This window comes from Nyctereutes procyonoides, unplaced genomic scaffold (genome assembly GCF_905146905.1).
Source record: "Nyctereutes procyonoides isolate TBG_1078 unplaced genomic scaffold, NYPRO_anot_genome, whole genome shotgun sequence".
Taxonomy (NCBI): Eukaryota; Metazoa; Chordata; class Mammalia; order Carnivora; family Canidae; genus Nyctereutes; species Nyctereutes procyonoides.
Window position 1 is genome coordinate 26,159,106 of NW_026575136.1, and position 13,077 is coordinate 26,172,182.

At 37.2% G+C, this 13,077-nt stretch overlaps 1 protein-coding gene across 1 annotated transcript in view; it reads left to right on the top strand.

Moving 5' to 3' along the window:
* Positions 1-13,077, top strand: part of LOC129495517 (PH domain leucine-rich repeat-containing protein phosphatase 1-like) — a 209,174-nt gene that overhangs the window by 163,879 nt on the left and 32,218 nt on the right. Inside the window, exons 9-10 of the mRNA XM_055303106.1 lie at positions 903-998; positions 4,539-4,694. Coding sequence (XP_055159081.1) covers positions 903-998; positions 4,539-4,694 — 252 coding nt within the window. The remainder of the gene's footprint in view (positions 1-902; positions 999-4,538; positions 4,695-13,077) is intronic.

Consider the following 13,077-nt stretch of genomic DNA (forward strand, 5'->3'; position numbering starts at 1 on the left):
AACTTATCAAAGTAACTTATCAAAGTGAAGGGAGGGAAAAAAAAAGGACCAAAGTCCTGTCCCAAGCATCATATTTTCACGGAATGGTTCATCTCTTTTTTGAAGAATTGTGCTCACAATATATATACCATTTTACATTTTTCATGCCTGGTCTTTTAACATATATTAAAAAAAAAGAAAAAGGGTAATCATCCTTGACTAGGGAGATAACTCATTGTAGTAGATTTGTCTAAGAAGTGTTGAGTTCATTTAATGATAAAGTCAGCATTAATTTAGTTCACTTCTTTCTGGTAATTATAATTGCCATCTCATGTCTAAGTTAATGTTTTCAAATAATAATTCTGGACCTTACAGGTCAGTGTACCATTTCACTGGTGCCACTTCTTTCCTTTTATCTGTGATCTGTGGCAGTCCTTTCATGATACCTACTAGAGTTGAGAAATATTTTAATGTTAAGGGTAAAAGTGTGAATTGGAAAATAGAACTATTTTATGCCATTTAACTTAATTGGAAGAATGTGTATGCTTGTTTGTTTTTTTCCAATATAAGACATCCTCTTGCTAAGCTTGCATGGATTTATAGATTTCTTAGGATAGCAATTCTGGGAACCAGACCTTTTCCTTTTTTTTTTTTTTTTTCCTTTTTTTTTTCCCTTTTTTTTTTTAAGACTTTAGACATGATGTAACTGTGTCCTTTTCTACTTTTTCTTTCTTTCCTATTCCTTGTCACACTTCATCTTGCTTCTAGATTAAAGTGAATATACATATCCTTTTGATTAATATTCATGATACTTTGGTATTTTGTTTGAAGTTTTATTCATTTTATGTAATTATTCTGAGTTTCAAACCATATTTCAGGCCAAATTCCAATCAGAGAAAAAAATTGTATATTCTTACATTTAGGAACTGCTTAGAAAACGTGCCTGAGTGGGTATGTGAAAGCCGAAAGCTAGAAGTTTTGGATATTGGCCATAATCAAATATGTGAACTTCCTGCACGGTAAGTATTACAGATCAAGTGAGAGAATCTCAAATCAGATAAGCAGTTTTTAAATAATTTAGCTTGTTATTATGAACTCCTAAAAGACTTTGTTTTGAAACCTAATTTCTAGGATCTTTTACCTTATGGGGTATCCTGGAATTACAGACTTTCTTCATGCAGTGGAGAGTAAAGTGAGACTTTGTCGGCCAGGCTTTCCACAGCTACGATGAGCAGTGCTTAGGGGATGCTTCTAAATAAGCAGTGTTTGAAAACTTAGCCAGTAGTATGATCGGTTCACCTCTGTAATCTCAGTTCTTTCAGAATCTTCAGCTTCTGTCTGTTGACCAACATATCTACCTTCCCCACAAATAATTCTTGGTTTTCCTCAAACATAACTTTGGGAAAAACAATTATTATATCATAACCCTAGAAAGAGCAAACTAGATTCTGTTTTTCTTGGTAGAAATTAGGAATAAAGGTCAATAACTTTTCTTCTCTATTCTGTCTTAATATGTGTTATTTTTATTTCATAATTTTCACTTTAATGGCAAGATTTGTGACACAGCCATTTCTTGATGTCTAGTGTCCATAGATACCAATATCTTCGGGTTAACGAATTCTGGTACAAAATATTACTGTTAGTGACTAGCCATGCAATTAATAACAAAAAGTAGGCTCTTCCAGTGCTGCCATATAGAATTTTCTGTAATGATGGAAATGCTGTATATCTTATATGAGTGGTTCCACTTGTCACATGTGACTGCTGAGACTTACAATGTATTAGTCCTAACTCAGAAGTACTGAAGTATAAAATATACAGTAGATGCAAAATACCTCACTAATACTGTATATTAGTTAAATGTTAAAATAATATTTTTGATATATTGGGTCAAATAAAATGTAAAAATTTATTTGTTTCTTTTCACCATTTTTAATGTGGCTACTAGAAAATTTACAATTACATATATGGCTTGCATTGTATTTCTGTTGGTTAACACTGTTAGAATATAGATCTCATAAAAGAAATCTGGGTTACATTTCAGTCTCTAAGAAACTCAGTTGATTTTACTTTGTTCTCTGGCCATATGTTATACCTGGAATTTCAGTCTATTTGAAAATGCTTTCTGCTTTGGAGTTTTATGCTGACTGAGTATTTAGGTGACCCAGTGCAGCCCATCACATTATCAAGACGACTTTGATGTGCCCTGTGGATGGTAGTGTATGTGTGAGATGGAGAGAGACTTTTTCAGAAGACAAACAGCAAAAATCAAAATAGGCTACTACTAATGGGGGGAAAAGAATTTGTTGGAACAAAATCTTTGAATGTTACCTTTCTTCTGTTTTCTCTGTTGTCTTCCCTACTTCAAACCTCCCCGGTCCGACAAATAGCAGCACATTGGTGTCCCAGACCTCTGTTTCATTGTGGGCTACAACAAAGATATTATGTGTACAAACCCAACAATTACATAAAAATAAGATAACTGATATTTTTATCCACATTTCCCCAAAGTTCATTAATCTTTGATTTGATCTGAATCAGTCAGCCTTGTTTGGGGATCTAAACGAATTCAAAAGCAAATGATTACAAAGCAAATTCCAAATGCCTTCTTGTTTAGGAATTAAAAGTATGGGATCCCTGGGTGGCGCAGCGGTTTGGCGCCTGCCTTTGGCCCAGGGCGCGATCCTGGAGACGCGGGATCGAGTCCCACATCAGGCTCCCGGTGCATGGAGCCTGCTTCTCCCTCTGCCTGTGTCTCTGCCTCTCTCTCTCTCTCTCTGTGACTATCATAAATAAATAATTAAAAAAAAAGATTTAAAAAAAATAAAAAAAAATGAATTAAAAGTATGTGTCTGTGTGTGCATGTGCACGTTGTGTTTAACATGTGGGACAAAAACAGTATGTACTATTTTCTTACAGTGTTTAGTTGTAAAGTTTCTATCAGCCCTTTCATTGATCTGATATTCAGGCAACAAGACAGCAATTTATTAGAAGTTGATTTGATATACAAGCTTTATTTAAGCAATGTATATGAAGAATTTGACAAACAAATTAATATTTCAAAATAGAAATGTTAAAAGGAAAATAAGGTATCTTAATTCTTAGTATCCAGAAGAATTTAGCTAAGTCCAGTAGTTAGCATTTAATAAGACTCATTCTGTAATTATAATATCTACTTTCTTATTTGGAAAGTCAAGATAAAGATTTTGTTATCTGTCTTTCAGTTATCCATTTATTTAAGGATGAAGTGTGTATGTGTAAATAATAACACATTTTTCCCTCTGAATCCTAAATTGCACCCCAGGCCCAGCAAGACAGTAAAATTAGTGAACCAAATCCTGAATTACTGGGTTGAGGTGAATTACAGAGACCGCCCCCTGTGATAGTCGTGACTATCGACCCCTGTGACTGAATGTCCTGGATAATCTTTCTTGTCATATGGATATCCAAACCTTCTAGGCAGGCATGCCAGGTACCTTTCATGGCAGCCCATGGTGTCACAATGCTGAGACAGGTTACTTGTGTCTCTATGAGTGAAGAATCTAGTTTTAAAGTGAATAAAGTTCAACCATCATGTGGAGTGATTTTAACAGCTCTGGTGGTCCATGAGTGAGGTCAGAGTGGCAGAAGGCAGGAGGTGGGTAGGGGTTGCCTCGTTCTTTGACAGTTTACAGGACGTCTCCCTCCAGAGTGATCCTGATGCAGATTATAACCTCACTTTGTCATAGGCCCCACATTTCTGGGTTCAAGCCCAGGGGCTGTTCTATTCTCTACAACTTTCGAAGTCTGAGTTGGTCATAAAGCAGATTTATATTTTATTAAAAAGTATTCATCATTTGTTGCGGTTTTGATAACCCATAGAAGAAACACAGCCAGGGTTCCAAACAGCTCTCTTAAGGCTCAAAAGAGACTAATGAATTCAGTGCATTTCCTTCTCTTTGGGAGGGATCTCTGCTTTGTTTAGGATTAAATCAAAGAGAAAAGAAAGGTATACAGACTTAAGGAAGTGAGAAAAGGAAGAATTAATTTTAATTGTGAAATGCAAATAAGGAAAAATGTAACTTTTTATCAGTTAGCATTTGTTTAATCGGATAGAAGAATCTTTAATGTTGATCCTATAGGTAAAAATTGGTCAACTATATTTATTGAGAACCTTTTGTAGGTAAAACACCTGTGTTCCAGGGCAACAGAAGACATGAGCTCTACCTTGAGACCTACAACCTTGTAAAGCATGTCTTCGGAGTCTAACAAGGGTAGACCCTTCTCTTCAGTATCTCCTATGGAATTTTTTTTTCTCTTTCACTAAGTAGAGCTTCATTGTTAAATATTCCTGTTCACGGTTTTTCCCCACCCTCCTTTTTTTTTCTTTTTGTTTAAGTATTAAAATATAGAGAGCTCCAAGTTTGAGCTTATGTTAATATGAATTTGCAGTTGCTCTGAATGAATGTATGTTTCTTTGGAGAGATCATTTAAAGTATTCGACTCCTGTTCATTTTTTATTTCTTATCCCAGATTAGCTCTAAGTACGTTTCCTTCTGTCTTTGTCCCCTTTTGCACAGCTTATTTTGTCACAGCAGTCTCCGGAAGCTGCTGGCTGGACATAACCAGCTGACAAGGCTACCTGAAAGGCTAGAAAGGACCTCAGTGGAGGTCTTGGATGTGCAACACAACCAGCTCCTGGAGCTGCCACCGAACCTTCTCATGAAGGCCGACAGGTAAAGTAGCTTGTTTGTTTTATTATCCATCTGAGTTGTCGAATGCCTCCTTGTTAGTATTTTTGTCTTATATGGTATGAGACCAACCCTTCGTGTGGATTATCTGATGATGTGTCTGAGATTTACAAAGAAAATGGTTTTGCCAGCCGCTTCTCTGTTTAGGAGGGGGTGGAGACAGGGGCTATCCTGCAGGCTCTTCATTAATTTTGCTGCTTTCTGGAGGAAAGTGATTTGAGTCGTTGATAGCATGTGTTGTGGAGGTGTAGCTATAAAATGAAGATAAGTTTGCTACCTGCTCATAACGTGCACAAGTCTGCTCCAGTCTGAGCTGAATATTCTTAGGATTCTCTGCTCTCGCTTTCACACATTTGTGACTTTGGGTCACAGACATAGTTTCCCTAGAGTTTGCTAAGTTCTCTTGCTGATGTTGTTTTCTGATCCGTTGTACTTAATTTACCACAGTTTTCCCTTTGCTTTTAAACTATTTTCCTTTGAACAAATGTTTCCTAAATAGCTTGTTTTACCAAGTAGTTAAAGACATTGTTTTGATTTGAGGGGGAGGTTAGTTTAAACATTCACTGGAATCTATTTTCTGTGGAGAGTTGCCACATGCAGAACTTTGCTTAAAGAAAGCTTTACATTAACTGAGTGTTAACTTACTTTGGAACATCTTTTTTGCATCACACGAAAATGCTCAGTCTGATGGCCTGCATCATGTTGACCTCTGCTAAAGTTAACTTTTAGTGAGTGACCATAATTTTAGAGATGATAGGAAGGATTTAACCTTTGGTATACCTCATGAGAAAAACAAAAAATTTAAGTTTAATTTTATGGTTCTCTTGCAGAAGAAAACAATGATGGGTCTTTCTGCCTTAAAATATGAATTTGAGATATGTTTCAGCATGTGATTTTTCATGGATGGAAAGAACTCTGCCTTCCTAAAGTGAATTAGATACCCGACTATGTGTACCAAACTCCCTGTGCTTATTCCTGTCATAATTCTCATCACACAGTGTCTTATAATTTCTGGTTCCTGTCTGCCCCCACTATTAGATTATGAATGCTGTGTCCAATGACTGTGTCTTAATTATAGTGGTATCCTCAGCATTTTGCAGCATGTCTGGAATAAAGCAGGGTGCTCAACAAATATTTATTTAATGAACAAAAGAAAATTTAAGGAATTTTAAATACTACCTTCACCCTTGGATTTTAACTTTTTTTCCTCTCTGTCTCCTTTTAAAAAAAAAACAAAAACTTGGGACACCTGGGTGATCAGCAGTTGAGCATCTGCCTTCATCTCAGGGCATGATCCTGAGGTCTGGAATTGAGTCCCGCATCAGGTTCCTTGTAGTGGGCCTGCTTCTCCCTCTGCCTATGTCTCTGCCTCTTTCTCTCGGTATCTCTCATGAATGAATGAATGAATGAATGAATGAATGAATGAATGAATAAATAAATAAATAAAATCTCCTAAAAATAAAAATAAAAAATAAATAAAAACCTTCTTAATCAAAATATAGCTTATAGTCAAAAAAACTGTACAACACTTGAGCATACCACTCAATGAATTATTACACATATATGCCCCTGTAACCATTGCCTAGATTAGGACAGAGACCATTCCTAGTTCTCTCTTCCTTTTCCTTTTGTTCTTTTTTTCCTCATTTTAAAAAACATTCTTTGTACTTAATGTAAGTTACAGCGAATTCCTACTGGAATAGTTCTAGAGAAATAATGGAATTGTGAGAAAATAGGATTGTTAAATTGTAATTGACCAGTGCTATATCATTCCCCTGACAAAAAGAGCAATGTTTCAAGATCATTTAAAGAACTGTTTGTATTTCTATATTCATATCAAAGTACAGTTGAACCTTGAACGACATGGAGCTTGGGGTCAAAAATCTCTGTAACTTTTGACCCCCCCCCACCCAATTTAACTAATAACCTACTGATGACCAGAAGCATTACCGATAATATAAATAGCAAATATTTTGTATATTATAAATGTATTATATACTGTATTCTATAAGTAAGCTAGATAAAATAAGTGTTAAGAAAATCAAAAAGAAAATGCACCTCCAGCACTATACCATATTTTAAACATCCATGTATAAGTGAATCCACACAGTTCAAACCCGTGTTTTTCAAGAGTCAGCAGTATAATGCACAGTATATGGGTAGCTGAGGACACGTGCTTTATGTTGTCATGTGTACTGTAGGAGAATTCTAAGTTATGTTGTAACCTTGTGTTTTCTTTCATAAGGCTAACTAGACAAAACTTGGGTGTAGTTTTATCATGAGAATCTACTTGTTCTCCTGGGTGTCTAAAGTGAGTCTCCAGAAACAAGTGGATAGATGGACTCAGATTTAGTAGTCTTTGAGTGAGATAAATCGTTTCTGAATCTGGCCAAGCCTGATAAACTCGGGGCTAATAGAGTAGATAAAAAACACTGGAACTCCCCAACAGATAATGAGTCTTTCAGTTCTGAGGGTTTGGTTTTTAAAATGACAGTTCTGTATATTTTTAATTCTCTAGAAGCAATCAGTAAGCAGGCAGTGGATCTCCTTGGTTTTGGGGCTGATCTAAAACATGTCCCTGAGGGGGAGCTCATAAGTGTAGTCAAGGAGACTGTGGTTTCATGTCTGGAAAAGAATTTGAGTTGGGCAGCTGTAATTTAGATTCTTCCACAGGTGATTCTGCTTACTGTTGACTTTGTGACCCTGTGCAGCTCACTCTGAATCTCAGTTTTCCCATGCTGCATATTCTGGACAGTTCCCAAATGGAATCTGTAATTTGGAAGTGGAAGGACTGTGTGAACTGGAATATTTCTAGTAATTCAACATGGAAAATTAGGGACCTGAATTGAACCACTGAAAGAAGACATTGCTGTCATGGAGAGTATAAGCTGAGCTAACAGTGTGAGCTAAAGGCATTGAGGCAATTCCCATAGACTGAATAGATGGGTCTGTCTGAAGCCAATTGCATTTTGGAAAATAGAAACTGTTGTGGGGGCATTCACCAGCTTCGGTGGGTTTTGGGAGGAGGACAGGCTGTGTAAAATGTAATTCTGGCATAGGAAAGTCCTGAGAAGGAGGCTGGGCGAATTACAAGGAGCAAGCATCCTCCTTTATTTTATGAGAGAAGAGCAAATGACCAAAAAAGGCTGAAATGAACTTTTTCAAGAAGGCATATTTCAGTGCTTTTGTTTTCCAAAACCACCATAATAGCCACCTCTCAGCATAGTGTATTATTAGTCATGTCTCTGACTCAGAAAAAGTTAAGAGTTTTGGTTCTTTTGGGCAAATAGGGTTATGAAAGGGATAGTGTAAAGCTGATGAGTGCTTTTTTTGAACATTCTTGTTACTACTCACATGTTGGAAGACAAGGAGCACAGAACACTTGATAATCATTCCCATTAAACTATTTACTGCTCATAAATGGTTAATACTTCTGCTTATCTCCTTTCCAAAACCTAAAAAAATGGAGATTTTTATCTTCCTAAAATCCATTCATTCATTCATTTGTTGTGTACCCGCAAGCCTCAGGGTGAGGGGCAGACGGAGAGAGAGAAAGAATCTGAAGCAGATTCCCGACATAGGGCTCAATATCACAACTCTGAGATCATGACCTGAGCTGAAGGCAGGAGTTAGATGCTTAACTGACTGAGCTACCCAGTGCCCCTCTATTGAAATGTTTATAAAAAATTGTATTTTTTTTACTGAGGCATCATTTACATTCAGGAAAATGTAGAGAGATTGTGTACTTGGTTTGATGAGTCTTGGGGTAAAGAATAAGGGAAAACTGACCGTTGTGGGAGTAGGTCAACCCAGAAAAGATGCAGCTTAAAACATGAAAGAGGGTTTTTGAGGACAGAATCTCCATGACAAGCATCTAGCAGGTGGTTTCACTTGTGATTTGTTCTAGTTTTCATGGTTCAGGCCAACATCTTGCTGCCCAGTACACTGAAGTCACTGTGCTGGGTGCCGCAGGGCATTGGAAATGACTAACATTGGTGTTACCCTCAAGAGGCTCACACTCTGATGCAGAATTTAAAATAACTACACAACAGACCATAAGAAATGGTGGGTTTTGGAGGGTAAAAGAGAGGGGGGAAATGACACAATTGGTTTCAATTTAGGCTCCTGGCGTGAAGAAGAGCACTTTGCTGTTATAGAATACAGAGCTGTTTGTTTGGTAAATAGCTTCAGGCAGTACTGAAACTTTTTTTCAATTCCCCTTCGATTCAGTTTGCTCCAAAATACAAATCTTAAAAACATATAGATGCTCCTTGTTTCTTTTTTTTTTTTTTGTGGTAATAAATTACTGTTGCCAGTTCTGTGTTTGGTTATATAACTGAGGAGAGGGCCTGAATGCAAGTCTTCATAAGTTATAAATGGTTTAGCTCGTGCTGTAAGTAGAACTTGTGCTTGGAAGCTTTAAGAGAACTGTCAGAAAAACATGCGTCATTGGACACAGAGCAAAAGACTGAACTTTGACTCTCTTTCTTGTGAGTTTTTCTTTAGCTCTGACTCTTGCCTGCTAAAACCAATGTCATGGTTTTAATTACGATATTGTCTGTTAAGTATTATAGCTTTAGAGTGGCATCTATTAATCTTTACCTGGTGGTAGAAGGTATTTGGTAACCCAATGAGAGAAGGGAGCCTGCTTTAAATTAGATGTCTTTTAGTAATATCTTTCTCTTTCTGGGAAACCTTAGACCAGTATTATTAAAATTCTTACGGTTTGAACCAGAAATGTTAGCTTATGAATTTACTCTCTTAATTCATCTTTGAGTCTTGTTTATTTTTACTTGCTTTTCACTAGCAGCTCAAAAACTGTAGACAGATGTGAGATGTGATGGACCGTGTGTTGCCAAGTTGACTGTGATTTTGTGTCTTATGATGAGGGTGGGACTTGGTCCTTTAGGGTCAACTGGCAGTGTTCTAATCTAGATCACTCACTGTCCTAGATCTCTCACCGTCCTAGATCTCTCACCTTACCTCTTTTTGCTTAAAGTTGAAGATCTTGATGGAAGCCCCTAGGAGTTTCAGATAATCAGTTTTCAGAAACAGATGGGCAGGGTGGGATAGATAGTCACCAGAGCAGATGGATGAGGTACTGCCATCTTTCTATTTGCGAAATCTTGGTGAGGTCCACCTCCCTGTCCATCTCACATCTGCACACTCATTGGATTGTGAGAGAGCTGTTCATATATGAGGCCAGTCTAATTAACAAAGCTGCAGCTGACCCTTTAAAAGAGAATTATAGATTCCTGTTGTGGGTGGACATTAGAGTCTGTTTTTATCCCTGGTTGGAGCAGTACAAGGTACTTTCAGGGGTGGGAGTGGGGAGAGTGTATGTGCAAATGAAATACATGGTAATTATTAAATATCCCCAGAGTATTAGTCACATTACAGACCATAAGTTTTAGTGACTCAGAACATGTGTAAATATCAAGGGGACTAAACAGGAACAGAGAATTTGGAGAGCGTGATCAATTGACCATGACAACTGGTGCCTTTTGGCAAAGACAGATATTTCTGGCATTTTTAAAAGCTAAGTTGCCTACACTATTTTGTTTAAGTGAAGGAGCTAACTTGTGAACTTCTGATATTTTGAGAATAAAGTTAAAGTGTTTCTCAAAGTGTCTTCAGAGTACCCTGGGGCACATATTAAACATACAGATTCCTGGCCCTTATCTCCGTTTTATTGACTCCGTAATCATCAGAATCCTTAATTCCACAGAGTTTTGAAGCCTTACCCTGACCTACTTAATAATATCTGGGAGTTGAATCTGAGAATCACATGCCTTCTAATAGGAGGGCACAATATCACTACTCTGTATTTCTACCAAAAATGCACCACATTATCCTAATGATAAAACCTCAAACAAATCTAAATTGAGAGACATTCTACAAAATAATTGTCTAGTACTTTTCAAAAGGTGTAAAAGTTGTTTAGGACAAATAAGACTGACAAAAAGAGTTGCTAAGGAGGTGCCATGACAAAACACAACATGGGATCCTGGATTGGATCCTGGACCAAATAGAGGACATCTGTGGGATAATTGATGAAACTGGGATAAGATCTGTCGATTAATTTGTAGTATTGCATAAATGTTAATTAATTCTTAATTGTACTTAATTTTTAAAATGAATTATTTTTGTGTTCTTGTTCAACAGTTCTTTCATGTGTATAATTTTTGTTTCTTTATGTCGTAGCCTTGTAGCCAGGCAGATTTCCATACCTTCCAAAATAATAGATTTCTTAGGCTGTATGCACTTTTTCTTCACTTGGAATCTCTCTACTCTTTGGTAATGTTGATGGGCAATTAATAATTGTGCGTCTTTTTTCAAATTAGTGGAGTATAACTAATTTAGTGGGTCTCTACTAGCACTTTAGGAAATTAAGCAGGATAGAAAACATCATTTTAAGATAGAGTCAGATTTAGTAGTGATTATGAAACTTTTTTTTTTTTAAGATTTTATTTATTTGAGAGAGAGAGAGAAAGAGAGCAAGCAGGGGAAGGAACAAAGGGAGGGGGACAAGCAGACCCTGGGCTGAGTATAGAGCCCTGCACGATCCCACTTCTCTGAGATCATGACTTAGGCCAAAATCAAGAGTCGGATGCTTAACTGACTGAGCCACATAGGCGCCCCTGTGAAACTTTTAATTATACATGTATATCTTGCGTTTGTACTGAGTGGTCATGTAAAAAGTAGTTTGTACTCTTGGTTACTACCATAAAAGTTTGAAAGCCCTTCCCTTAAGAGCTCTCAGCCTTGTGAAGACAGATGAAATTGTTAAAAGTGTTGTACAGACAGATGGTAAGGAATTTAGAGTGTTTCACAGTTCTGGGACGTTTGGAGGCCAGAGATCAAGGATTTGTCTAAAAGAAGGGTTTTACTGGGCTTAGAATCTTAACCTTTTGCATTTTTAATAGAATACAAGTCCCAGTACTGATCTCCTGAAAAATTATTAAAATGTAGAATGCTGGGGTGCCTGGTGGCTCAGTCAGTTGAGCATCCGACTCTGGGATGGGAGATTGAGCCCTGTGTCGGGCTCCCCCACTCAGTAGGGAGTCTGCTTGAGGCGCTCTCCCTCTGCCCCCTCCCCACCTCAAATAAATAATGCAGACTTCCTGGTATACCTACAAATAGGTAAATCTGTTTTGATACTAAGTCCTGCACTTTGTTTCAGTGACAGAATTTGGCTGTAAAATTTAAGGATGTGCTGGAAATTACTAAAAAGCAAACAAACAAAAACAAAACAAAACAAAAAAACCTAGATGAGCCAGAGCAGATGGACAGAATGTGCCAGGGAAGAACAGAGCAATTGCTCAAGAAGCAGGAAGTGGACTTGTCTCCCTGCTGTTATGGGCAACTTTCCAAATGCTTTAGGGCAGGAGCTGTACATGAGTGTTTTTTCTCTGCAACTTTTGTACTTTCTGCTAAGAAAAGCTTTTGAGTACTAAGTTATCTTAGGAGTGGAGTCTAAAGTACTTTGCACTTGTGGTCTTCACACTACCCAGCAGGTGCCCTGCTCGACCTCCAGCATTTTTGTAGAGAAGGGCCTATGAAAATGTCATCAGGAAAATGTTTTATTATTACTGTTTTTTAACATTTGAATTTTGGAGAGATATGTTAGGGAATCTTGGGTTCTTAAGATTAATGAGGTCTGAGTTTTATTTCTGGCCCTGCCATTAATTTATTTAACAATTGCCAAGAAATTTGACTTTTCTCAGCTTGAGTTTCTGTCTTCAGTGAAATATTAGGGGGCATCACTGTGATGATGGGAGAACCAAATGAAATAGAAAATAGGAAAGAGCTGTGGTCTCTACGTATTACCTTACAGATGAATAGAAACCAGTCATATGTTACTGCTTTTTCTCTATTCAGCAGAAGAGGGTTGCCTAGTGAAGAGGATTATATGGATGAAACATTTCTTGGCACGTGAAACAGTCTTTTATCTTTTATACAGTTATCACAAAAATCTATAAGGGAGAGGCATAAGGAGGTCATCATATCATCTTGAGTTGAGACCAAACTCAGTACTTAAGGAATTTTTTGGAGGTTTTGGAAGCAGGGGGTATGGTTATACACCCTATTTTTTTTAGTTCAACTGTTAACCAAACTGGAGAAATTTTGCAAAATTAAAGTAGTTGCTCAGTCTGGTGGAAATGCAGCACCTACACCATTAAACCAGTCTAATTTGTCTCCTGCTGAAATACTGTGAGGTTGTGAGACAAGTGTTTTTAAGAGGACGGACATTGAATTGAATTTTCCTGAGACCATTATAATCAGAAATCTTTTTAGCCAGATTGTCTGCTCTCTGACTGTTAACTAACAAGATGATTCAACCAGGCCCTTTCAGTTCAAATCAGAT